Source organism: Drosophila rhopaloa, unplaced genomic scaffold (assembly GCF_018152115.1).
Source record: "Drosophila rhopaloa isolate 14029-0021.01 unplaced genomic scaffold, ASM1815211v1 contig_115, whole genome shotgun sequence".
Classification (NCBI taxonomy): Eukaryota; Metazoa; Arthropoda; class Insecta; order Diptera; family Drosophilidae; genus Drosophila; species Drosophila rhopaloa.
The window spans coordinates 8,037,325-8,065,176 of NW_025334990.1; the positions used below are offsets into that span (position 1 = coordinate 8,037,325).

Below are 27,852 nucleotides of genomic sequence, written 5' to 3' on the forward strand. Positions count from 1 at the left end.
TCCAGACCAGGACAGGACTGGGGGCAGGCCAAAAGTCCGGGCCAAGCTGGTTTTTTATGAATGACCTACAGTGAGCAAAAAATGTGAGATTTGAAAATGCTTTATTATAGTACAGAAAAGTAGGTACTAAGCTCTAATCTTAATCTAGGTTTTTCCTTAAGCGAAACAAACTATTGAGACATTTAAAGTATATTTTGTTTATTATTCAAAATAAGTTTTCCAAAAAAAGCTGGCTTATATAATATTTAAATACATTTAAAACATACAAAAATTCTTTAAGGAAGGTTTTTGATATTACTTTTCCCAATTTTAACTGTTTCTAAATTAACGCGAAAAAAAGAAACTTCCTAATATTTCATTTATTTGGGAAAATTACCTTTAAGTAAGCAATTTCCTCATATGTGACATATTTGAGCCTTGTAATCAGCATTTTTAAATAGTTAATGGTGAAAATCAGTTTTTCTGTGATTTTCCCTGTGTAGCATTCCTATGTGAGTGGGTGGGTGGGCGGTGTGTGTTGGGTTCAAAGTGCGGGGACACCGCTTTTGAGCTACGTGACATGCATAGTTCATCGCTTTGGCCTGAGAGCACGGACGGAAAATATTGCAGTTGTGATATGTTTGAGCTGACTCGGATGTCCGGATGCGATGGCTTTTGCTCCACTGCAACTCCAGAGGTGCTAATGAATATGGGTAAACTTTCAGGCCAAATCGGAAATGTATACGAATCCCATGGATACATACGCATCCGCATCCGCGTGCGTCTAATTGCATGTTCCCTAATTAACCCCAAACAATTGGGGCCACCATGTAGCTTCCTTTTTAAAGTTACGAACTCAAAATTGAGTCAAAGTTAAATGCGAGTTTTATGTCGGGCCCACGCAGAGTCTGTTGTATTAATTTTTGAGACTGGCAAACAAGCAAAACCAATTTGCGCCCAAAGTACGAGTAACAGGAGCAGTTAATTTTAATTACGCACATAGCACAGTATAGAAGTTGCTGCTGTGACAACGGGGCGTCTCAATTTGGACACCTTTCTCCTCCAAAAAGACCCAACCACGCGGCACATACTCACCCACATCCACAGCCACATTCCGGTTCGCATCCACATCCACATCCAAATTGCCATTAAATGAGCGGAGGCGTGGTTGAGAATAAACGACAATGGCGTTTCTGCGGCCATGTGTGGAAAATGAGCTGGCGGCGGGAAATGAAGCCTCAATCGTTTCGAGGTGCAAAGCAACAAAACAAATTAATTTTCCAGGTGCACATTGCGGGCTGTGCTGGCAAACTTGATGCCACACGCGCTCGTATGAACGGAAAACCTTGGGAAAGATTACCAACTAAATTTCCACGCCCCTCTCAACTTTTAAATGAATTTCACTTCCGCTTTCCACCTTGCCATTCAGCTGTACGGAAAAGTAAAATGCACAGGAAAACATTTCGGTTGCTTGGGGTATTTAAAAATGTATTTAAAATATAATAAATAATTTAACATAATAAACATTACTTAATGTAATGAAATCTTTATGAACAAAGCGAAAACTTTAATAGAACTATGAGCTGCATGGTTACTTAAATCCTTTTACCATTATAAATGGTCACATCAATCCTTCACTTATGAATAAAGGTAAAACTAAACCAATTTGACTAGAAAACAAAAAAATAAATAAATACAATCAGCTTTAAATCATAATCAAATGGAAAAATGCTTCTTAGGTATAATTCTAATCCAATTTCCTTGACTTGCAAAGCAATTTTTCCAGTGCAGCACACATTTATGAACTAACTGTTTGCTTTCGTTGCTGAAGTAGATGTTGCTGCTGTAGATGTTGCTGCTGTAGATGTTGCTGCCGGGGATGTTGCTCCTGTGCTCGCATTAGCAGTTGGCTTAGGCGAAAGAGAAACACGTGCATATGGATTTCCTTGGCACACTTTCGCGCTGAGCTTAAGGATATCACTTCTTCATACAACTCCCTGAGCCAAAAAGGAAACAGTTAAAGACAGAGAATTGCATTTTACACAATGTTCGTACTTTATTTTAAAACGGTCTTTTCCTTACACAAAGATTGCAGCTGCTTACAATACTATGCTCCTCTGCTCTATTTGGAATTATTAAAGGATATGACTTTCAACGGCCCCCGAAATCGGTGGCTTTATTTTTCTTGGCATTTCTTAGCTCCTAACTAATCAACACTCGTCCAACAACTGCTGCTGCAATCTCCTATTTCTCTCAGTGTAATACATTTTTTTATGGTGGAATAGAATTGTTAATCTGTATACATATATATATACTCGCACTGTGGGTAAGTTTTGTGTTTGTTTTTCATTTAAACATTTACATTTATTTAACTTTGAGTTGCAACCAGAATACGTAATACATAAATACTTGTACGCAGCTGTAGATTATATATTTCATTAAATAGTTATTGTTAGTACAAGGATTCTTCATAATAAAATGCAAGCGCAAAGTTATTTTCAATCTGAAGAACGAATATCTGTAGAGTGTGCCTTGATCAACTTGATCTATTTAGAGTACATAGTTTTGAAAAGCGTTAGAAAGGAGAGTTTCTCTTTTTTGGAAAATTCGTGGGCCACTAAAAGATAATGATTTGAATTGAACCTATCTGATAAAATATCTATTAATTTTGATACCTCTCACTAAGTTAATCTAAATATCACTCGGTTTCGATCTGTATTCGGAATTACGGCATCCGCTCAATTGGAGTTTAGGATCCGTAATGCTGACTTGGCGGCGAATCCTTGGCTTCGGGTTTCTGGGCATCGACTTCGGTCGCGGTTTCTGTTCTGAAGGTTACACCTCCTCGTAGCTTTTGCACTTGGGCATCGGACCGGACCACCGGCCATCCGGCTGGCACTTGGGCCGCTCGGGCGGACCCTCATAACTCTGGACAAATCCGGGACGACACTGGACGCTCAAATAATCTCCGGCATCGTAGTTAAACTTGAGCGGCGCTATCAGGCCGTTGGGCGGATCGCCGGGATAGGGGCACTGCGATTTGCCTGAGATCGTGGATGGTCAGTGGACATAGGTCATGCGTGTACGGTTATCAGGTATCAGGTATCAGATATCAGGTATGTTAATTGATGATTCGTGATCGGTTTTCGTGAACGGTTTTCGAAATCGAGATCAGGTCGTTTGTTCGGCGGAAATACAACACAAGAGTCATTAATTGGGTTGGTCTGTGAGCGGGCCCACGAGGAGGAGGAGGAGGAGCGGTGCGCCGGCAATCTCTCGCAGCGCACGCATATACATATACATATATAGCGTATATATCGCATACATCGCATATATACGTGTCTATGTCAGTGAGTGTGTGAGTGAGTAGCGAGTCTACTTACAAAATGGCGGCGAGTGCGACCACTGTCCATTTTCCGTGCAGATGATGCTCGACTCGCCCACCAGGCTGTGCCCGTCGTTGCAGCTGAACGTGACCAGGGCGCCCACGGTGAGGCGCCTCTGGCTCAGGCTGGTGCCCCCGATGCGCCCGTTGAGCGGCGCCACCGGCATCACGCACTGAATGACTGCGGACGGGGGGGCGGGCAATCGATCGGTGGAGAGGTGGACCAGTAATGGGGGATTTGAGAGTTAGTACAAGTGGCATTTACATATAAACATAAATTCGAAATAGGGGTGGTACACCTAAGAGTCCTGCCTAAACCAACAGTGTTTAAATAAATTTATTACATTTCCTATAATTCGAAACTTTATAATCCAAACTTATTATAACATTAATGGAAAGAATCGGCGGGGAAAAAAGAAAAGTGAAAGAGTTAAAAATTAAACAAAAGAGGGACATACTATTATCCTATCCTTATCCCTCTGTTATGAATCTGAGATTTTAATGTTTTGAAACATCGCAATATATTCGAAAGAATCCTCTGTGTGGGTTATATTTTGAATGCGCAAGAAGATACTGTTGATTCATGCAGGGCTTTATAACATATCTATGGATTTTTAAATAAGATTTATGTGTTTAGTTGTAAATTTTCTTAAAGCTTAGGAAATTTATTTTAAAAGCTTATTTTTTAATTGATCGTAAATAGTTTCGTCAAAATAAAAGAGATTTCTGGGTCACGCCGATTGTATACTGGAGGAAAGAAATTTCTTTGACACCACATATATAGTAAGTTAGCATTGACGCCAACGAAATCAGCACAACAAAATAAGCTATACAAAAACCATGCTGATTTGTTTATATTTAAACAACCCCTAAACTTTTTAGCTTTCTATGTTTTAGAAAATAAAACTGTTCTTGATTTCATTGAATTTTACTTTAGTTTTTCAAGCTTAAATATAAGATCATATAACTTTCTTTCCTGATTATATTGACAATTAGAAATTGTATGAATGATTGTCTACTGAATAGCTAAATTCTGTGGTACCTAATTCGGTTCAGATCTACTGTAGATAATTTCAGAAATAAACTTCATCCTCCTGTAACCCTTAATAATACCTCCTTTAAGGGATTCCGCCCCGATCGCTCACCTTTGCAACGCGGAACGGGGCCACTCCAGACGCCCGACGGCTCACAGTCCAGCTGCGCCGGTCCGGTCAGCTTGAAGCCCCACTGGCATTTGAACACCGCCCGCCCCCATGCCGAGGTGTTCAGCTCGATCAGGCTGAGGTGCGGGTCGTCCAGCTCCAGGCGCGGACACTGGATGGCATGGCAGGTCGGCGTCGGCGATGACCAATTGCCGGAGGCCAGGCAGGTGGCGTTCCAGGCGCCATCTAGCCGGAAGCCCTCGGGGCACTCGTAGAGCGCCCGCTGGCCCAGCTTGTTGCCCTCCAAACGCAGCTTGAGCGGCGCCAGCGGCTCTGTCAGCTGCGGACACGTCGAAGTGGCCACCACGACGGCAATGCTGTTGGTCAGTCCGCGCGGGGAGGTGCAGGTGAAGGTGCCGGAGTCGTTGTTCTCGATGTTCTTGATGCTCAGCCGGTAGCGCACGGCCTTCTCCTCCTGAGACGGGGACCATCCTGTGGGGCAAAGAAAATGATTACAAACATGTTAATTAAAGACTGTACACCATTAATTTACTTTACTAATAATTCCAAAAACAAATAGCCTACACAAGGAAAACAAGCAAAAGTTTTAGGTGCTAACAAAAATATATATTTAAACTCCTCCTATTCTTGTTAAGATGTTATGTTCCACTTATTTAACAGTTTTTACCCTTTTTATGCACATAAAAGGAAGAATTCGTTATTTTGGTATCCGGCTTTTAAGATTAGCTGGTTTTCATATGTAAGTATTTCTTGACTAGTTATTTAAAAAAAAATGTGGCCTACATCTAGGGGCTTACATAATACTGGTATAGCTATTCAATTGTGTTGCTATTGTGGACAAAATTTATTTATCCAAAGATTTCAGACTGACAAATGTGAACTTTAAACAACATCTCAATAGTATTTAACATGTAAGTTGTATGATATCTCATATCTAGAGAAGACAGAAAGGATGTGGTGGATGGTAATCCTTAAGCAGGATTGTAAATTTACTCCATTTAGACATATTTTAAATCTGTGTTAATGGTAAATTTAATGAAACACACAAAATTGCATAACATTTGAACTACATTTTAAAATCATATTACTTTTGTCTAGTATTTTAGTTTGTCTCAGTTTTAGTCCCAATCCTGTGGTGGAACATCTTTCGACCCACTCACCTGTGGAGTACTGCATGTACCAGCTGGTCCAGCTCCACTCCGGCGTGCCCCTAACCCTGGGATACATGCAGTCCATGAGCACGGTGCTGTGCGGTGGAACGGCCATCACTCCAGAGGGCTCGAAGGAGTGCGATCCGTTGAAGATCTTTATGCGGATCGAGGGGGCGCTGTCCTCCGAGTAGTTGGTCAGCACCGTGGTCGGGACGCAGCTGGGCATGCGCGGTGCCCACAGGCCGTTGGAGCAGAGGACCCGCGACTCCCCCAGGAGCTTGTAGATGCCCAGCTCCTGGCAGCGCGCCTGCAGCGAGTGTCCGTGCGGCAGATCCCATCCCACATTCTGAGGCAAGGGGCAAATCGCAAGCAAGCGGTGAGGGAAAAGCGAAAGGGTGCAGATAGCGAGGGGCAGGGAGAAAGCAAATAGAAAGAGAGAGTGAGAGAGAGAAAGTGGAGAAAGTTATCAAAAAATCAGTTGTTCCCGCGAACTGGGAAAGTGGCGCTGGTTGCTCTGGCGTGCAGTTCCTCGCGTTTTTCAATCTGTGTGTTATCTGTATCTTGTATTCTCGTATCTTTCAACTTTCAAATTGTATCTTATATCTGGCATTCACTCCCTGCTGGTGTTGTTGTTTTTGGTGGGTGTATTTCTGTGGTGTGTGTGTGTGTGTATTTCTTGGTGCTCGGGTCGTGGATTTCTGGTAAGTGCAATCTACACAACAGCTACAACGACGACTCACAATTTCTGTATTTGAGAGAAGTGTCGATTTGGATAGGCGCGTTTTACGCCAGCCGCGATTTGGTGGGATCGGTGTCTGCAAAAGATAGAATCAGAGAGTACCAAAAAAACAAACACATACTATAGAGAATCGTTTTTGGAATCTTTATATATTTTTTTTGCCCGATTTCGTTTGAGCATCGGCATGCAGATGGCTTGGTCGCTGGTCTTGAGATATTGCGATATTGAGATATTGAGATTTTTAGTGAGATTTTCAGGCTGAGATGAGGATAGAGCGATAGACAGGTGCGAGTAGACAGAGGCAGGCAGAGAGAGATATATATAGTAGATCGAAGTCGAAATCGAGATCGGAGCTGAGATCCCTTCGCCAAAGCAATCGAGAATCCGGAAATCTACAAATCGTATGCATGTACGAGTACTGGGTGTACCGGTGTGCGTGTGCGTTGCATGTATGTATGTGTTGTTGTGCTGTAGTGGTGGTGGCGGTGGTATTGGTGGTGGTGCGGCAGCCAGTTGACCCGTCGACGGTTCGTCGACCTCTAACCACTTACCACTGAAATGTTGCGGTAGCTGAGCAGCAGGTGCGACGGTATCCGGTTCACGTGGCAGCTCTTGTACAGCGGCTGAAACTTCACGTTGCCATTATCGTCTGCGGATGGCGATATATATCGGTATACGGGGGAGAAATATCACCAATTGGTTACTTATTCTTTTTCCAAACCAAAAAGCCTTGTGTGTGGCATATCGACATGGAGTACTACTGGAATCTCTACTGACGTAAACTATCGATTTCTCAATGTTCTTAAGTAAAATGTATGTTATTTTCTCATTATCATGTTAAAATGTGTCTAACAGAACTCTTTCTAACTAAGGAAAATGTTCTAGTTAAAACTTTTCAGCTCTCAAAACGAAAATGACGAAAAAAGTTTGCATTTTAGGGTTTTGCAGTCCGAAACCCTTTGTAGTTACAAAGAATTAACATCACATTGAGAAGAAAATTTTTAATTTCAATTCATGTAAACGTTGTCTTGCAGATTACAAATCAGAGCTATAACATCACATTGATAAATCGGCCCTTAAGTGATTTAAATTTAATTGAACTTTTCACTAGTAACTTAGAAAACATAAGCTGATGCATTTTTTTGAAAAAGAAAGTCCTTTTGACAAGTATTCTTAAACATTTTGACAGCCCTCAGAATTTCTTTAAATTTGTCTTAAAATCTGTAGAGATTTCAGTAGCGCATCCAAATCTTTAAAGTTATTAGTTTAAATAATAAACTTCATAAAAATGAAGTATAACCAATATAACCAGTGACCAACAAAAAGAAAAAGTTTGAAAATATTAAATAAATGACATGTTAAAATAATAACCATTGTTGGGAAAACACAAATGTGAATATATTAAGATGAAAGATACTTTTTTTCCGAGTAATTTGAATGGGGTTAAAATGAAACAACAATCCGTGTGCTGTATTCGCTTGTGTACTGATTGTGTTGTCTTTATTTGCGCACGTAAATAAATGAAATCGCAACTGTTTGTGTGGCTTAAGTGTATATGTAATTGAGGCTATGTATCTGCAACTGCAACTAAGTATCTGTGTGTACTTCAATACGGATAATTAATGGTGCATTGTCGTGGGCGTGAGTGGGGTTGGTTTGAGTGGAAGTGGTGTAGTCGGTGCCGGTGGCTCACTTACCCTCCTCATTGGTGGCGCACAACGGACCCACCCACTTGCCCTTGACACAGCGGATCTTGCACAGCCGCCGATCGCCCATGGGGCCGATCTCGCCCGGAAACCGGATCTCCGACACCTCGGTGAACTGCTGCAGGATGTCGACCTCCTCGTCTTCCTCCTCCTCCTCGTCGAACTCCGGATCGTCGGGATGGACGGGCGTGTAGCCGGCCTCCTCGTCGTAGATACCTAGAGATTCGAGGCGGGACGATAAGAGCAGAAGGTGTGGGCGTCGTGAGATGGGCAATGTACCATGCCAAGAAACAGGGGTGGGGGGTAGATAGACGTTCAGAGGGGGGGGGATAGAGCAAATAGAGCAAGCATCTAATGAGCCGTCGAACGGCATGCGAATGAAAATGCGAAAATGAATATGAAGATGAAGATGGGGATGCTAATGAAGTGCCCGTGGACAATGAGCGATCTTAATGCCCATCTAAGCTGACCCAAAACTCGACTCGAAATGGCCCCAAATGTGCTGAAGGAAGCTGCAAAATCCTCGAGTACGCCTCTTGGGCACACACATTAAGCCACGTTGAAGCCGTGGAGAAGCCATCGAGAAACCACGAGACGTGCGAAAAGTGCTGCCAGCTGAAAACTTCAATGGCCTGCCCCGAGTGCTTAGATATGCATTAAAAGAAAACCAGAAGGCAGGCGAAGTGGCCACTTAACAGGATACAACTTCATTTCCCAGAAACCCCATCAAAAGGCAGCTCGAAAAAAAAAACTAAGGGAGATGTGAAAAGGCAGAGATAACACGAAAGATAATATTATGCTGGCTAATAGAAAATAGAATAAAAAAAAAAGGAAAAAACAGCAAAGGAGCCGGAGACGGAGACGGATGTGGCGAAGGATACGGACAAAGGCGGTGTGGGGAGCGAACCCAAGGCAAACAAAGGAGCCAAAAGGAAAATCATTCCGGCCAGAACAAAGGGCCAACCGGCAACGGACAACTCTCAACTCTGAACTCTAACCACGACAAAGATATGGACTGGCAAATAAACCATGACCACGCAGCACCGATGGCGAAAAAGGGGGTAATGAAAGGCCGTCATAGAGGGTGGAAAATACAGGTGCACATGGTGCCCGGTGCAGGTGTGAATTTAGCTGGGGGATGAGCTATGGATATGGCCATGGCTATGGATGCGATACGATGCGACGCGATGGCTGTGGCTTTGGCTGTGACTGCGATTAGCTTTTACGAGTATGTTTGGTGTGTCCTCTGCTCCCAACTTCCGTTAATGTTCGGGTGTTCGGGTGTTCGTGTGTACTCATGTGTGCTTCTGTTGGTTGAAATGCCCTTGCAAAAGCGCTTTCAATATTTGCCGCTAGACATTGTCAAAATTTAGCTACGTTATAAAGCTGGCAAGCATGATGAAGCGCTGAAATTAGTGGCCAACCGACTGGGAGTTTGAGTTGGCACGGGGCGTATAATTAATTTTAAACAAGGTTCTAGTGTTTACTAGGCGTATACGTATTATTTTGGTGAGGTATGCGCAATATTTGTATCTATATACATATTCCATAAAATTGAATACGAAGGTATTTTGGTTTTTTTAAACTTGGGATAGATAATACCTAGATAATTATAATCACTGGCAATGAAAAACCGTATTCTCAGAACAGTATTCTTAGGACTGAAAATGGTTTTAAGCATAATACCCAATGCTGTAAATGAACCTTAAATAGTTGAATCAGATTAGGGGGCTTTTAATAACCCTTTTTATTACCACATTTTCTTTCATTCTTCGATCAAGTGGGGGATTGAACTGCCCTGGGATCCACCCATGAATAAGCTTAGCATTGTTAAGAACGGAAGATACTCCTTTCAAAAAACATTTATTCAATTGCCTTTCATAATACCCTACAGTTAAAAGCACCATGGCTGAAACGGACAACTGGGGAGATACTGTCACTTCGCGACCTTTAACCTTTGCAAGGGCATTTCGGGGCGGTAGTCGCACCCCCTCTGTGGGATCTGTATCTGTGTGCGATCGGGCAGCGCGACACGGACGGACAGACAGACAACGAGACAGCGACAGCGGCGGCAAATTCAATCAAGGCATTGGACACTGTGGCATTGCCAGTGTCTGGCCGCCGTGCGGACGCACACTCACCCTTGTCCTTGCGGCTGGTGGTCTTGGAGCTGGAGTCGCCACCACCCTTCGGACGGCTCAGTGCACCCGTGGTCTTGCCGGACTTGCGCTTAACACGTTGCCACAACAGGGCCACTCGTGCACTGCTCGACTGATTTCCATATTGCTGCAGTTCGTCGGGATCCGTTTCCGGTTCCGGTCCGATTCCGGACTCCTCAGGCAGCTGGCCGAGATCGCCCTTGGATTCGGTGCTGCGCCGGCGACGCCAACGCGGGCTCCGGTCACGCTGGTCGAGCTCTGCAGCGTGACTGTCCCCGCGTCGGCGGTGATGTCCAGTGGCCTCCGGCTGGTCCAGTTCTTGCTGCTCCTCGTTCATCGCGGATTGCCCCTCTTCAAGGACCTTCTTGTTCTTTAGAGCTTGCTTCTCATCGAGAAGCTTCTTCTCCTTCTTTAGGGAATGCTCCTCCTTGGCCACCTTCTTCTTTGGCTTCTTCTTGGTGAGCTTGGTGCACTTTTCCTTGCCACCCTCCGCCAGACATTTGTTCAACCTAGCCTTCATCTTGAGCTTGTGCAGTTTTGACTTCAATTCCCGATTCGGTTCACGACTCTTGAGGATGTCGGCTATGTGCACATAGTAGACATCGCCCTCGGCTGCCAGTTTGCTGCCCGCCCAGCGATCCGTATCCGGTGAGGCTTCCGCATCATGGAGGATGGCATGGCGCTTGTATCGACTGCCACGCCCCCTGCCCGTCTGGCCATTCTCGTTTTCAATCCTACGCCTACGGCCCGAGCCGGCTCGTCGTCTTTTGCCCTGCTTGCGATTGGCATTCAAGCGCTTGTCCTCCGGGTCACCATGCAGATCCTCATCCTCGTCACCCAGATCATCGTCGCCAACGTAACTGGCTGCGGCATCGCCCACATGCAGATGGTCGTCACCCAGATCCAGGGAATACGGATTGATTACGGCCGCATGATTCTCGTTGGGATGGCGCGGCACCGAGTCCACGAACTCCACATCCGCCGTGGTGAAGTCCTCCGGCAGGTAGACCTGCGTGGTCTCGAACTTGGCCAGCGGCTGCTCCGTCGTCGCTTCCGGCTTCACAATCGTGAAGCGCACATCCGGCGCCCGACAGCCCGGTGAGGCATCTGCGGATGGATAATGGAAAATGGAAAATAAGAGCACTTAGAAAAATCTTACACAAATTACAACAACAAAAACGGTTTAAAAAGTCTGCAGGGTTTTATTGTGTTTTTATATAAATATAATAAAAATAAAATAATAATTATCTCATAAGTAATTAGTTTTCTTTTTAAAAGTAGTTAATTTTAAAAATAACCAAAATTTAATAATTCAAAGAAGACAAATTTTTTTCTTTTACTATTGTTGTAATACTCGAACTTTACAACAAAATTATAACATGTTTATTAAGTTTATTTTTGCTTATTAATTCAGGGGTCTATTAAATTTTAAAAATATTTTAATCTTTATATATTGGTCCTCACTTTATTATTTATTAACAAACTGCCTTTCTATCATTACATAAAGTACCTATACATTTTTTTTAAAACAAGCTATTTTATTTTTCATGCCAATGGATTTCTTAAACTTGATTTTTAGTAGCTTATTAAGGGAATATTTAATAAAACTGAAGAGCAAATATGTATATATGGTTCAAATAACCGTACAAAACAGGCTAAAACACGTAAATTAATCGATTTTTGCCTCAGTGAAGATTTACCAAAACTTAGTCTCCAAGATTGTGGCTTGGTTGGAGGTAATGCAATTTCAAGTCTGCCTCGAACTCTTGCCATAAATATTTCATATATGATCTAATTTAATAACTTGGCCTGGCTGGGAAGAACTTTCCACTTGACGTCGCCCGACGTTGAGTGCCATCGAAATTGCAAATTTCCAATATGCATTTGGCATGCAGGCAAGTAATCATGGGGCGGAATGGGCGTTCAGGAAGGAGGAAGGTCGTGCCACAAACGCACAGTTCAAGTTTCAATTTTACATCAGAGAGGTGGAAGGCAGAACGAACTCAAGCAGAAACAGAGTCAGAATCAGAATCAGAACCAGAACCAGGATTTAAGGCAGTTGCAAAGGAGGGCAGAAGTCGTGGCAGCATTTTTCGCCATTTCCATCTCTAGTCAGCTTTTCGTTATCGCCGAGGGCTGAATTAAAGTTTTCCCAGCTCTACTCTCCCTTTCGACTTTTCTTTTGTTCCTTAATGTGTCATGTTCTTTGGCAGAAAGTAGGTCAACAATCTATAGTACTATAGTAATGAAATCACTGCATTCTTTGTAATTGATGAAATTCTATCGCCAATTAGCTGTTGATGTAAATTCAACAGAGTGGCAAAGAAAAGTGGAGCCATGACCATCGGGCATCGGCACTTAGTTGATTAAAACTGGTAAATACAAGGAAAAACCCTCATCACAAATATTTATACTCTTGCAGAGGATATTAAAAATTCAGTCAAAAGTTTATAACGCAGTGAATAGCACATTTCCGACCCTATATTAAAATAAAAGGGTTTCTACTAAATGATAATGATAACTTTTCTTACTTACATCCCAATTCAAAGTGGCATACCTCTAAATGATTGTGGATTAATTTTCTAAAAATCTGTGTTTAAATCTTGGTTTGTTATTTTGGGTCGATTTTTCGTCATTTTAATGAGCTAACCCCTTTCCAAATTTTTAGAAAATAGCTTTGCAGAAAAGTGACCAAAAACCTGAACTTCGAAGCCCATAACTTTTCTTACAGACATCCCAATTCAAAGTGGCATACCTCTAAATGATTGTGGATTAATTCTCTAAAAATCTGTGTTCAAATCTTGGTTTGTATTTTTGGGTCGATTTTTAGTCATTTTAATGAGCTAACCCCTTTCCAAATTTTTAGAAAATGGCTTTGCAGAAAAGTGACCACAAACCTGAACTTCGAAGCCCATATCTTTTCTTACAGACATCCCAATTCAAAGTGGCATACCTCTAAATGATTGTGGATTAATTCTCTAAAAATCTGTGTTCAAATCTTGGTTTGCATTTTTGGGTCGATTTTTCGTCATTTTAATGAAAAATGGCTTAGCAAAAAAAGGTCCAAAAACCTGAACTTCGGAGCCCATAACTATCTTAAAGAAATCCGAATTCAAAGTATTATACTTCTAAATGATTGTGGATGAATTTCTTTTAAAATCTGTGTTAAAATCTTGGTTTGTATTTGTGAGTCGATTTTTTGTAATAATTCTAAATAATTGTGGTTTGTTTCTCTAAAAATCTGAAAACATAGTTTCCATATCCAGGTATATAATTTTTCTTGACAAGTGCTATACCTATAACTTGTATTTGATTCTGCTTGTTACTCTATTTAAAGGTATTAAATATAAATATATATACATCCAAATAGATTCATAACATAGTGACAAGCTAAGCGAACTGGAGTTAAAGTGTTGGTTTAGATTTAAAGTGAATCTAAGTCCTGACTTGATGCATCCTTATTGATCCAATACCTCCAATGCGCAGATATATCCAATTACTGTAACCAATTTAAAATAATTAAAAAAAAAACACTAAAAAAAAAGACTTAAAATTTTACCGATAACTTGGGTGACTCGTGTTATTATGATGAGATTTAAATTAGTCTTCACAAATAAAACTCATTGGGTGATATCGCCCAGCTGAGCGAACGAAAAATAAAAGCATAAAGAAAAACAAGTTTTTAGAGCAGAATCTAATCAGTAGTAGTCGGGTGCTCCGCGTTGTAAAGCCGGTTGATAATAAAAAGCTCGAAAGCTGAAAATCGAAAATCCAAACAGTGCTGAATGTGAGGCCAACCGATTCACATCGACAGCTATGATTTGCCTTCTGTGGCTTTCCGTCGCCATAAGTGTGCTCGTCCACTGGCTCTATAAGGTAAACAAAGACTACAGCGTTCTCGGCTGTTTCGCCCGGAGGGTTCGAACCAAGGATGGGAAACCCCCGGAGAGCATAGTTCCCATTGCCAAGGGCCGTACCTTCTGTGCCAACTGCTTCGATATATTCGGAAAAGACGCCGGTGAGCAGTTGTTGTACCTTGACATAAGGTTCCTTATCTTAATCATACTTAATCAATCCCTGTTTTATTGGCCAAATTAGTCGAGGTTTTCAGCCACTTGCGCAAGTTGGCGAAGACTTACGACAACAGCTATCTTCAATATGGCATGGGCTTTTCTATTTACAACGTAACTGATGCTCACAATGCTGGGAACATTCTGAACCATCCGAATCTGATAACAAAAAGCTATATATACAATTTCCTACATCCATTTCTAAGGACTGGTGTTCTGACAGCGACAGGTGAGATCGCAATATATATTAGAGGTTCTCCCTTTTATAAAATCTTATATTATAGAAAAGAAATGGCACACGCGACGGAGTATGCTCGCTAGGACTTTTCATTTGGACATATTAAACCAGTTTCAAGAGATCTTTATGTGAGTAATTTCCATAACAATAATAATTACCTTTAACTTTATTTTAAAAATTTAGAGCAGAGAGCCTGAAGTTCGTTCACCATTTCGAGGGCCAAAACGAGTGCGTTGTCACGCTAAGAGATCGTATATCTATTTTTACACTGAACAGCATTTGTGGTACTTGAATATCAATTATTTGTTAAAAACCATAATGCAAACGGCAATCTCTTTATTAGAAACTGCCATGGGCGTTAAGTTGGATGAGATGGCCGAGAAAGGGGATCGCTACCGAGAGAACTTCAATCGAATCGACGAGGGCTTCACTAGGCGACTAAGCAATCCCCTCTATTGGGATGATTGCGTATACAACCTGTTTGCAGCCCGAGATTATGCCTCAGCCCTAAAAGTAGTTCACGAGTTTTCCAGCGAGATTATCGCCAAACGTAGGGTTCTCTTGGAAGAAGAACTCAAGTATAGACGCGCCACTCAAACGGCTGACGATGATATGTGAGCTTATTTCGAAATATCTTTTTACCACTGATTACCTTTATTTTCCCTTGATCAGATGTGTTTCGAGGAAGAAACGTTTTGCCATGCTGGACACCTTGATTTGCGCTGAGAAAGATGGCCTCATCAACCATATTGGCATTTGTGAGGAGGTGGACACTTTGATGGCTGAAGGTTATGATACAACCTATATTGGGCTGGTGTTTGGCCTTATGAATATGTCACTTTATGCTGAACATCAGGAACTTTGCTTCCAGGAGATCCAGGAGCACATTGAGGGTAAGTTTAATCATTAATATATTTAGGAGAATAGTAAATTCTAATTTCGGATCCTTTCCAGATGACCTGAGCAACCTGAATCTTGGCCAATTGAACAAACTAACGCACCTCAACTATTTTTTAAAAGAAACCATGCGTCTTTATCCCTCAATTCCCATTATGGGTCGTCAAACAATCCAGGAAACCGAGCTTGAGAATGGCTTAATTCTGCCAAAGGGTTCTCAGATCAATTTGCATGTCTTCGACATCCATCGCAACCCCAAGTACTGGGATTCCCCTGATGAATTCCGCCCGGAAAGATTCCTGCCCGAGAATTGCCAGAAGAGGCATACTTACGCCTACATTCCATTCAGTGCTGGACAAAGAAACTGCATTGGTAAGTGAAAATATGTTGGAAATGGCCGCTTCTACATCTTATCTATCACCCACATAGGTCAGAAATACGCCATGCAGGAGATGAAAACACTGATTGTCGTCATTCTCAAGCAGTTCAAGATTCTGCCAGTTATCGATCCCAAGTCCATTGTCTTTCAAACGGGTATAACCCTGCGGTTTAAAAATAAAATAAAAGTCAAGCTTGTGAGGCGGAAATGCGACTAGTGGATATCGATTTTAGAGGCTTAGATGAATCATCTCAAAGTTTAGTACTCATCTATTATCATTTATTGACCCTGACTTTTCAATGGCATTTATTAATATTAAGACTAAGCCATACAAATTTACAAGACTTTGTTATCTTAATGCTTAAAATAAATAGTTATTCGTTTATGCAGCAGATATTCTTTCAATGACAACAATGTAATATACTCAGTTGTTGAACCGGTTTATTGGATAGTCAAATGAAAGAGCGTTTCACTCGTCTATTGAAACTAAAAGTTAAGCTATTATTAGGTGAACTCGACTACAAATCGCTGCTAGCGAAGCGTGAATATTAATGTTTTTTAGGGGCAATCTAATCGCTTCAGCTTTTTATAAGTGTAATTGTTGCCTGATAGTAAAAGCTCCCCTAGATAGATAATTGCGGTCGGTATGATCAGTTTCGTGGGAGAATTCAGTTGAGGCGGTTGTGCAACAATGATACTCTTGTGGCTGATCGTTGCTTTAAGTGTGCTGCTGCACTGGCTCTACAAAGTCAACAAGGACTACTACATTCTGTCCTTCTTCTCCAGAAGAATTCGTACTAAGGATGGAGCACCTGTGGAGAGCATAGCTCCCATACCCAAAGGTAGAACCATATTCGCCAACACCTTCGACTTGTACGGCAGAGACCACGGTGAGTAATAGTAATCGCCGAACTTTGGCATCAATTAGTTTATCAAATAGCAAAATATACTTTAATGAGTGTATTTAGCTGGTGTATTTAATCACTCGCGTGATCGCGCTAAAAAAATGGGTACTAGCTACATTGAATATGCCTTTGGAACGTCCATTTACAACATTATTGACGCGGATAGTGCGGAAAATGTATTAAATCACCCGAATTTGATAACCAAGGGACTGGTCTACAACTTTCTTCATCCATTTTTGAGGACTGGCCTGTTGACATCGACTGGTGAGTTTCCTATTTAATTTGCTGCTTGGTTTCTTTCATCATTTCAAATTTTAGGAAAGAAATGGCATGCACGTCGCAAGATGCTCACCCCAACATTTCATTTCAATATATTAAATCAGTTCCAAGAGATCTTCAAGTGAGTTCCCGAAATATAAAATAACACTTTAATAATACCTAATTAAATTTCCTGTTTTTAGAACGGAGAGTCTTAAGTTTTTACAACAGTTTAAGGGTCAAGATGAGGTAACCATATCATTGCATGACGTTATACCAAGATTTACTCTAAACAGTATTTGTGGTGAGTATGCAAATAACACCAAATTTAATTGGCTTTAAATGAACAATATAAAATTTATTGACCATATCTACAGAGACGGCCATGGGTGTTAAGCTTGATGAAATGGCCGAGAAGGGCGATCGCTACAGGGAAAACTTCAGCCAGATTGAAGAATGTTTCATTCGACGTTTGAGTAACCCACTTTTGTGGGGCGATTCCCTGTTTAACATGTTTGCTGCCAAGGATTATGCTTCAGCCCTTGATGTGGTGCATGGATTTTCCAGCGAGATTATTGCCAAGCGGAGAGTTTTGCTGGAGGGAGAGCTGGACAACAGACGAGCCACCCAAACTGCTGACGATGATGTGTAAGAAAGCTTTTTAAGCAGGATCTAATCATATTTAATATTACGTGTTAACCACAGGTTTATCACAAAGAAGCGATTCGCCATGCTGGACACCTTGATTTGCGCTGAAAAAGATGGCCTCATCGATCACATTGGCATTTGTGAGGAGGTGGATACCCTCATGTTCGAGGGCTACGATACCACCTCAATTGGTCTTATATTTGGCCTGATGAACATGTCTCTGAATCCTGATAAACAAGAAATAGTCTTCCAGGAGATCCAGGAGCACATAGATGGTTAGTTGATATATGCTCGCAATAAGCTAGTTCTCATCATTTAACCTCTTTTAGATGACTTGAGTAACTTGGACGTGGGTCAATTGAATAAGCTGAAATACCTGGAGTACTTTATGAAGGAAACCATGCGCTTATATCCCTCGGTTCCCATTATGGGACGTGAAGCCGTTCAGGAAACGGAATTGGCCAATGGTCTGATCCTGCCAAAGGCTTCTCAGATAACCATTCATGTGTTTGACATTCATCGCAATGCCAAGTACTGGGACTCTCCGAATGAGTTCCGACCAGAGAGATTTCTACCCGAAAATTCCCAGAACCGTCATACCTACGCCTACATTCCATTCAGTGCTGGCCAAAGAAATTGTATTGGTAAGAGAATATCTCACTACATTTTCTACAAAAACCTTTATACTGAATTTACATTTCTTTTTTGTAGGTCAAAAGTATGCCATGCAAGAGATGAAAACATTGATGGTGGTTCTTCTAAAGCAATTCAAGATACTGCCAGCAATCGATCCAAAGGACATTGTCTTTCACACGGGAATAACTCTGCGCACCCAAAACAAGATTCACGTAAAGCTAGTGAGGCGGACATAAACAAAGTGCTAAGCCATTTCGGGAGATTATATACATTTGTACATAGCTCGTTCTAACATTTATATTATAGAACATAAATTGACCGTGACATAGCTTGCAAAGCTATTATTAAAAACATATCAAGCACTAGGTAAATTTATGTACCATATTTTTGTTTGGAATTTTTTAATACTAAATACCACCGCTTTGTATTGTATACTTATAAATAAACTGGTTGATAGAGGAATACAATTTTTTCTAAGCATTCATTGAGACTACAAAGCACAGACAATATAATTTGATAGCTCTAGCACAGCTAGACACATTCAAACACATGTACATACATAAGATACAATCTAATCAGTTTCAGATGTATACCGGTAATTGTTGTGTTTAAAACCGGCTGATAATGATCGCTTAGTTCAGTTTTGCGAGAGAAGTCGGTGGCTGCTGTTGTGCCAAAATGATAGTCTTGTTGTTGGTCGGAGCTTTTAGTGCACTTCTGTGCTGGCTTTATAGAATCAACAAGGATTACTGTGTTCTTGGCTTCTTCGCCAAGAGAATTCGAACAAAGGATGGGAAGCCCTTAGAAAGCGTAGCTCCCTTAGTCAAGGGCACTACCATATTTGCCAACAGCTTCGATTTATACGGGGTAGATCACTGTGAGTTACTTATACAAATTTGTATTCCCAAAGCTTATCTATCTCTCTGTCTGTATTTAAATGTTATTTCTCAGCTGGTGTATTCAATCACTCTCGTAATTTGGCAAAACAATTGGGTGAGAACTATGTGGAATATGGAATGGGAACGTCGATTTATAATATTATCGATGCGGAAAACGCGGAAAATGTTCTTAACGATCCGAATTTGATAAATAAGGGAATATTTTACAATTTACTGCACCCATTTTTGAAGACTGGTTTATTGACATCGACTGGTGAGTTTGGATCTCTCTTTGCTCTCTGTTTTTCTATTTTCTCATACATTATAGGAAAGAAATGGCATTCACGGCGTAAGATGCTTACCCCAACGTTCCATTTTAATATATTGAATCAGTTTCAGGAGGTTTTCAAGTGAGTTGAAACAATTTAAGCTACATGATAAAGAAGAATCTACCTTATCTTCTTTTTTAGAACGGAGAGCCTTAAGTTTCTACAGCAATTTAAGGGTCAAGATGAGGCAATCATCTCATTGAACGATGTTATACCCAGATTTACTTTGAACAGTATTTGTGGTGGGTTAGCAATTAAATATTTGTAAATGATTTATTTTAGTTATCAATTTCGGTAATCGTATCTATAGAGACGGCCATGGGTGTTAAACTAGATGAGATGGCCGAGAAGGGCGATCGCTACAGGGAGAACTTCAGACAGATTGAAGAATGTTTTATTCGTCGAATGACAAACCCACTTTTGTGGAGCGATTCACTGTTCAATATGTTTGCTGCCAAGGATTATGCTTCTGCGCTCGATGTGGTACATGGATTTTCTAGTGAGATTATTGCCAAGCGAAGAGTTTTGCTGAAAGATGAGTTGGACAACGGAGAAGCCACTCAGACTGCTGACGATGATGAGTAAGAATATTTTTTGTTTGAAAGTCAATTATAATAATGGTACCGAGTATTTTAGATTCATCCCAAAGAAGCGATTTGCCATGCTGGATACCTTGATTTACGCTGAAAAGGATGGCCTAATCGATCACACTGGCATTTGTGAGGAGGTGGACACCCTAATGTTCGAGGGATACGATACCACCTCAATTGGGCTTATATTTGGTCTGATGAACATGTCTCTGAATCCTGACAAGCAAGAAATAGTCTACCAGGAGATTCAGGAGCATATAGATGGTATGTGAGGATATCAATAAGATACTAACATTTGTAACCCTTTAAACCCTTTCAGATGAGTTAAGAAACTTGGACATCAGTCACCTAAATAAGCTCAAATACCTGGAATACTTTATTAAAGAAACCATGCGTCTATTTCCTTCTGTTCCCGATATGGGTCGGGAAACCAATCGGGAAACGGAGCTGGCCAATGGTCTTATTCTGCCAAAGGGCTCCCAGATTGTCATTCATGTGTTTGACATCCATCGAAACCCCAAGTACTGGGATTCCCCTGATGAATTCCGTCCGGAGAGATTCCTGCCCGAAAATTGCCAGAATCGTCACACCTACGCCTACATTCCATTCAGTGCTGGCCAGAGAAATTGTATTGGTAAGAGGAAATCTCTCTAACTGTTTCCCATAACTTTGTTACTAAACTAACACTTTCTTTTTGCAGGTCAAAAGTATGCCATGCAGGAGATGAAAACACTGATGGTGGTTCTCCTGAAGCATTTCCATGTTCTGCCAATTATCGATCCCAAGGAAATAGTGTTTCAAACGGGGATAACTCTGCGAACTCAGAACAAAATTAAAGTGAAGCTTGTGAGAAGAAAGTGACTCAGCCTTAAGGGAAAGGATTTATTCCAGGAACTCTGTTACTCATAAAATGCAATGTAGAATGCCTCTATCCAAAGACTCCTTTCTTTTCTGGGGTGTAAAAATGTCGCTGTGACTGGCTTATGGCCGATAATCGTTGGCATCTCGACAGCTGCCGTCCTATAAATCATTCATGCACTGGCGGGCAAAAGCAGTTCTCTTTTATCCCTATACCTATGGCTATTACCATTCCAACTCCCATTTCCCAACACAGTGGGAGCTCTCAGCCATTTCCTCTTCTCATTTTTGAGGGAGCCCAGGAAAAGTCAAGTTATCTCTGTCTTTTGGCTCACACATGTACATGTATATATATATATAGGAATGCAAATGCATAATGCACTGGCGACTTTTTGTCATTTGGTTTTGCTTCTTCGGCTTCTTTCTCACTGACTTCCTTTTGCCTTAACTGCGATTTTGACAGTTCGTTACTCGGTTATACCATTTGCATGCATAATGCAGATTCAGCTTTGTTCTAAGCACATAAAATGTGGCAAAGAGACATGTGACCATGGGCTGGCGAAAAGCACGAGTGTGTGCACTGAAAAAATAGTGGCCACTTTAAAGATCAATTCTGGAGTTTTTTATTTGCCTAGTGCAAGTTTTTCCTTTCAGCTTTAAATGCAGAAATCCTCTTAGTTCCTCAAAAAAACTTAGTGAAAGTAAGTAAGTAAATATTCCATATTAGAGCAATAAAATATAGAAATAGAAACCTATTTATTGCTCAAAACAGAGACACATTTTCATTAAAATCAGATTATTATTTACTCTACCATTTCTAATTAAAACGGGTTTTAAAGGACCCATTAAAACGATTTAAGCTTCTATTTTTCATTATCAGTTAATGAATACTCATATTTTCGAAGTGTTTGCCTATCTGTGTGACTGTGCAACATCATCATCTATCCTGGGGTCCCAGGATTTATGGGGCAGGACAAGAAAAATGGGTGAAAGGGAGCTCGGTTGGGCTGTCAGTTTTAGTTTCTACATCGGTTATTGCATATTTCATCAGTGCTTCTATGTCCTACTCTTTCGCTGCCATAAGTCAACATTAAATGGATTCCATTTGTGAGTCATGTAAATTAAATTCCACTCGCTTTTATGTGTGTCGAGCAAATGTTTAAATTGCTGGAAATTGAAACTGCACAAGGTTTTTTTTCCCACCCCTCCCCTGACTGCCAAAAACTGCGCAAAATAAAAAAAAAAGTGGAACTACAACCAAAAAAGAAGTCGCAATAGCTGGCACACAAAAAAAAATTGCGTCGTCCTTTTAGTTTGGCTGAGTGAAGGCTAAAACCCCAAAAGCTCAACAGCTGGCCCTGTCGAAATGCTAGGGGAAATTAGAGGGCAAGCGGAGGGATGGACTGGCGATGGAGGCCAAAGTGAATTAATTACTTTATGCGCATCTGCGTGTCGTCGTAGGGCACTTTACACTTCCCCGTGTATCCTTTATCCTTTACCCCATGTCCTCTCCCATTCCCCCGACCACTTTTTTCCCTCCCTCTCGCAAAACTCACACATGACGCTATTAATTTCTATTACCAGCCTCAGACGGCCTGCCATACTTCATTACGAGCTTTCGTGCAATTGCCTTTGGCTCGAGCTACCTTTCATTTGTTATGCCTTTTAACACTGGAAAAAAAGGATGAGAAAAATATAGATGGCGATCTTAGGGATAAATCATTAGAGATATGAAGACTTTCAAAAAATCTACTCAGCTAGCAATTTTCATTAAATATTGGAGATGCTTTTTAAATCCATTTTCATTTGCACCACAAAAACTCAATCAACACCATAACAAAAATCACTTATCACCAAAGTAATTTTAGTAATCACAAAATTCTAATTTAAGTAATCATATATTCTATAAGCTATTTTCGAAAAGTCTAGATGACTTAAAATGTATTATTTAGAGAAAATAAAACGACAAGTTCTTTGTGTCTATATTATGAATTAAAATGTCCTTGGAATATGTAATTGGAATTTTTTTTAAATCAATTTTAAGAATGTTCAACCATTGTAAAAAAATTAACTCTTAAAGTGCAAACTAGAAATATAAGAATAAAATTAGATGTAATAATAAAACGTAATTCTTAAACAAAAATTATAAGAACAAAATGACATGTTCATAATGGAGAAAAAATATAATTTTAACAATACTAACATTAATAAAAAATTAAAGCCCTTTTTTCCCTATTAGGAATGATTAAAGCCCTTTTTTCCCTATTAGGAATGAAATGTATAGCATACTTTCAAAAATGTGAATTATTGTTTCAAAAACCTCTCTTTAAATTCTTGATTATACAAGAGCAATGGCACTAAGGATTCCAGTCAAATAAATAATAAAACCTTAATATTTTTCCCAACGAAAATGTTCTCATTATCATTAGATCAAGAATTCATAATTTCGTTCATGATTTTTTATGAAGGTTTTTTCCGCAGTGGCCCTGGCTTTTCGCGCTGCCCTTGCTTGTTTGTTGATTCTGATTGGGATTAAGGTTGCCCATGGGTTCTCGGTTCGTTTTGATTGCCTTTGTGCCGCAGATGCCGTGAAATATTTCATTTGCTGCCAGTTATTTGCTCTTGCGCTCTGCAATTTCCCTTCCTGTTTCGGATTCATTTCTACTCCGGTTTTGCTTTTCTTTTGGATTTATTTTTTTTGTTGTTTCCCGACTTGTGCGTGTGTGATAATCGCTGGGCAGGCATGGAAAGCCATTTAATAAAGTGCCTGGGCATTGGGCATCAGGCATCGGCATTGGCATCAGCATCGGTGTAACCGAGCTTGAGGCCTGTCATAATTTATTTACCATTTTCGTTTGGCCAGGGGGCGAAGGTCAAACGGAGGCACACGTGTGCGGGCAGGGCAATTAGGACTCACCTGGCTCGGATGTGGTGCTGGTCTCAACGGGCTCCGTGTTGGCATTGCTTTTGTCCAGGACCAGCAGCAAAACGGTCAAGGATATTAGGGCCCAAAGCGGCTTATGGCGCATACGCTGCCTGCTCCACATGTCCAAGGATCAGAATGCAATTGCCCAAATTTTGGTCGTTTAATGTTTTCAAGATATTCGTAAAGTCTTCTCGAGTTTAATATGACACCACTGCACTTCACGAGCTGGCTTTCAATGAAGCAAAAATAGAAATCCACTTGGCCAACGACGCACACAAAGACACTCTGGCTCAATACACTCGCAAGCAGTCACCCACACTCGCACAAAATTATATGCAACGAGTGCGTCTGTGTGTTCGTTTTTTTTTTTTTTTTTGTTTTTTTGGCTTTAAAGTTTCACTTTTGTTTTCAGTCCTTTACGGTATTATCCTTTTTCAAAGTTGAGAACCTCTCCTTTCAAATGACGACAATCGAATGCTCCGAGTCCTGCGAGCGTCTCGCTTTTATACCGCTCGTTGGATTCTGCGCAGCTTCGGCTCCGCTTCGTTCAGTTGCATTCGGCATTAAGGACGAAGGATATCACTCGACGAAACTCCCCTAAGGATGTCACGTGCATTTTGCCGGCAAATCGTGTGTTTTTGTTTTGGTTTGGCCCATGTTTTGCTTAGTTGCTGTTGCTATTTTTCCTCTTTTCCGCTTTTCCTCTCTTGCCGCTTTCGCTTTTCCGTGTGCTTGTGTGCGTGCCCTTGTAACTCTCACGTAGATTTTCTTTTTCCCACCCCTTATCCTCCCGCCTCCTCGCCCCTTGTGGCCAGCTACAAATGAAGTTTTCCGCTTGCTTGCCACGCTGATTAAGTTACTTTCCAGTTTAAAACTAATTTAATTATACTTTCCTAATGCCGCCAGATAACATTCTTACTCCGGCAGTGAATCAATCACAGCAAATCAATTACGATTTCGATGCGCAAACCAAGTTGGACACTCTAAATGACTAAAAAACTGGGTTACAAATTGAACGATGTATAAGGTTGAAAATTAATTTTCCTTAAAAATGTTTTGTAAACAATTTAAGTACTTAAACACTTAAAAATGTTAATAAAAGAATTTTTAGGTTTTGTATTATTCCAAAAGGTCGAAACATAATTTTCTTTAAAAATGTTTTGGTAAAAATTTAAGTACTTAAACACTTTTAAATCTTAATAAAAGAATTTCTAAATTTAGTATTATTCCAAAACTTGAACGAAGTTATATCTTTAAGCTATATCTTTTTAAAGAAGCAAATGTCGTAAGCAACAAAAAAAATCATTTCCAATTTTAACGAAATGGTAACTATGTCTAACAGAGAAAAATAAGGTCTATAATATGATATTTATAAAAGCTAGAAAAGTTTACAATTCATTAAAATTTTGGAACGAAAATTGTATTAGTTTGGATATTGCACAATACCTACAAGTCCGATTAATACAAGTAACTTATCCTGCAGATAAAGAAGAGGTTAAATCTGACTGCAATGGACCCACCCGGATCGCATTCATTTCCAATTATCTACCTGCTTCTGCCCAGAAAGGTATGCTATCAATTGTGCCGACGTTCGCTGTCTGCTGGCCTTTTCCTTTTGGCCAATAATCAAGCAGCAGTTGCGGTGATTTCAAAGCACTTGTGCTGCGGCTGGAGCTAAATGCCAACTGGCAACCAGGTTGCGGATGCCACTTGGCCACTAATTACGCAAATGAATGCTCCAGCAATGTTGGTCCTGGTCCAGGTCCAGGTCCTGGTTCCCCTCGCAGGATAAATGTCACTCATTGGATGTTCAAGTTAAGGTCCTGGCCAAAACCGTAACAATGCCGTCTGGGTCTCTGTTGTCTGTCGCATTGAAATTTTGCTGAAATGCGAAATGCGAAACGCGCTCAACTCAAGTCGAGTGGAAAATGAATGTTTGTGTGCTGCATTCTCCCTGCTCAGCTGGAAATCCAATTGTGCAGCAGCATTATCTTTTCTGTATAATTTCTGGCATAGCTACCCGGCCCACCCAAAAGTTTGGAATGCAATCAGGCTGAAAATTTATACGTTTAGCATGTTTATCCTGCCTTCAGCCACGTCGGTCTTTACAGCAAAATTCAATTTGCTGGCCAGCAACCGCAGGCTGAAATTACATTTCTGGTATTTCGATTTGCTACTGACAAGCCGAAGGCTAATAACTGATGTTTTGCCTGGGTGCAAATGAAAGTGCCTGCACCTGGATGGTTCGCAGATTTTTGGTAAATTAAAATATTTGCTGAATTTCAGTTGCATTCTTCAGATTTAATTATTTAATTAAGGCAATTACTAACTGGCTTTGGCAAGAAATTAATGGATAAAAGACGAAATCAAGCATTAAATATTTATGTTAGTTTAAACCAAAGAAGTGCTGTTTATTTTGAATGGGGAAAATAAGCTATTCTAAGGTGTTATAATTGTGGGTTAATAAATTGATTAATATATTCTTCACTTCAAGATTGACTTAAAGAAAAAATTACCTAAAAAGAGCGCCATGATATTTTCGGCTGTTTATAACCAAAAATTAATCTTTAAAATGGCCTAAAAGTTGTAAAATAATTTTTGAAAACTCTTAAACGTGAGTATAATGCTTAGCTACAAGATTTATTTTAATCCCAGCATTATTTAAAAATTATTTTCTACTCCAATTTGAATTTTTTAGGTCATGCTTAGCCTAGGAATTAATCGTATTTTTGTTCTTGGATGTTGATATTGAAAAAACAACCTAATTTGAATTAATTAAATTAAGAACAGGTCCCTAAGAGTATTTTTTCAGTGCATTGAACAGCAAACAATTATCAATTGCAAGTAAATCAATTGCTTTTTTACGCCATTTGCCAGATACCGAGCGAAGGGATAAACAAGGATTCGCACTCGATGGCCAAGTTCCGGGATCTTGTCTTGTCATGCAATTATCGAGTTTTAATGAATTTTCGCGCGCAGTCAGAGGCAAAAACCATTACAGGACTCCCACAGACAAACGGAAAAGACAGCGAGGAAGTTGCCAACTAATTACCGCACACAAAAAACCGGCGACCAGCAAAATGCTCGAGTTAATTGCATTGCCAATGATGCGGCAAAAGCGTTTTGACGACCGAAAGGCCATTAAGTCATTAAGACGCTCAAAATGTCATTAAAGAGCGGACCAACACGAATATAATCTGGGGAAATCGCAGCTACAAATTATTTTGTGGGGGAGCGGAACCAGTCTTGATACAAATATTTGGCTTACACAAATCCCGCATCATCATCATCTAAGGGAAAATTGTGGTGGCAAAAAGTTCTTGAAAGCTTCCCCAGTTTTCATTCGTAATTAGGGCATATTCGCATTGAATTGCAAATGACATTGGCAGCTGTCGGTTTGTTTACCCCAAAAATGCTTAACGAGCCGGGTCAGTGGGCAAATCAGAAATGCCAGATGGAAATTCCCACTGCAAATTAAATAACTAACTAATGGCAGAGTAAAATGCGCAGAGGGCAGTTGCCGGGGTGAAAACCAAAACACAACTGACACGACCAAGCAATAAATCTCAATTGATCCCACAGGTGTAGTGGCAGTTTGGTCAATTAAAACTCCCCCGGTGGCTCCCGCTGAAGCCATTTCCTGCAACTCCTGCATCCGCCGGTCATCAGCGGTCCAGAGGTCAGAGGTCGGAGGTCAGTGCGGGAATAACAGGTGTAGAGCGAGCTGAATGTGTGGCAAATACGTTAAGTGGCAGCAACGAGCCACAACAATGGGCTCTCTGATGGCTGATCAACTGCCAGCGGGGAATTCCCCACTCTTCGGACAAAAAACGCTTTTCCGAATGCAAAAAGGAGCCAAAAAAATAAACAGGTCAACGGAATACATTTTCACACGGTAAAAGGGAGCAAAGGTTGCCAAACTCGGTGCATTGCAATTAAGCTTTTTTTCGCCTTTGTA

General features: G+C 40.8%; 3 protein-coding genes across 4 annotated transcripts; 2 read left to right on the forward strand and 1 right to left on the reverse strand.

Moving 5' to 3' along the window:
- Positions 1-2,010: 2,010 nt before the first annotated feature.
- Positions 2,011-24,354, reverse strand: LOC108048010 (locomotion-related protein Hikaru genki). Of its 2 annotated transcripts, XM_044456470.1 has the most exons (9): positions 23,886-24,354; positions 10,265-11,389; positions 8,115-8,339; positions 6,969-7,066; positions 6,419-6,493; positions 5,688-6,024; positions 4,510-4,998; positions 3,363-3,545; positions 2,011-3,023 (listed from the first exon to the last, which is right to left on the reverse strand). In XM_044456470.1, exons 1-9 carry the CDS (start codon positions 24,013-24,015, stop codon positions 2,815-2,817), a joined length of 2,871 nt encoding a protein of 956 aa, XP_044312405.1. In that variant the 5' UTR covers positions 24,016-24,354; the 3' UTR covers positions 2,011-2,814. The 2 variants fall into 2 exon arrangements, with proteins under 2 accessions (XP_044312405.1, XP_044312406.1); XM_044456471.1 differs by lacking the exon at positions 6,419-6,493.
- On the forward strand, positions 14,042-16,255 carry LOC108048011 (probable cytochrome P450 4p2). The gene is made up of 8 exons (XM_017128461.2): positions 14,042-14,300; positions 14,381-14,581; positions 14,637-14,718; positions 14,774-14,874; positions 14,934-15,204; positions 15,263-15,483; positions 15,545-15,859; positions 15,917-16,255. The coding sequence occupies exons 1-8, from the start codon at positions 14,099-14,101 to the stop codon at positions 16,081-16,083; spliced, it is 1,560 nt and encodes a 519-aa protein (XP_016983950.2). The 5' UTR covers positions 14,042-14,098; the 3' UTR covers positions 16,084-16,255.
- On the forward strand, positions 16,511-21,047 carry LOC108053197. Its single transcript, XM_044461858.1, has 16 exons — positions 16,511-16,756; positions 16,835-17,035; positions 17,090-17,171; positions 17,233-17,333; positions 17,407-17,677; positions 17,735-17,952; positions 18,007-18,321; positions 18,389-18,540; positions 18,950-19,190; positions 19,265-19,465; positions 19,520-19,601; positions 19,662-19,762; positions 19,831-20,101; positions 20,157-20,374; positions 20,430-20,744; positions 20,811-21,047. Exons 1-16 carry the CDS (start codon positions 16,558-16,560, stop codon positions 20,969-20,971), a joined length of 3,129 nt encoding a protein of 1,042 aa, XP_044317793.1. The 5' UTR covers positions 16,511-16,557; the 3' UTR covers positions 20,972-21,047.
- Positions 24,355-27,852: the final 3,498 nt, after the last annotated feature.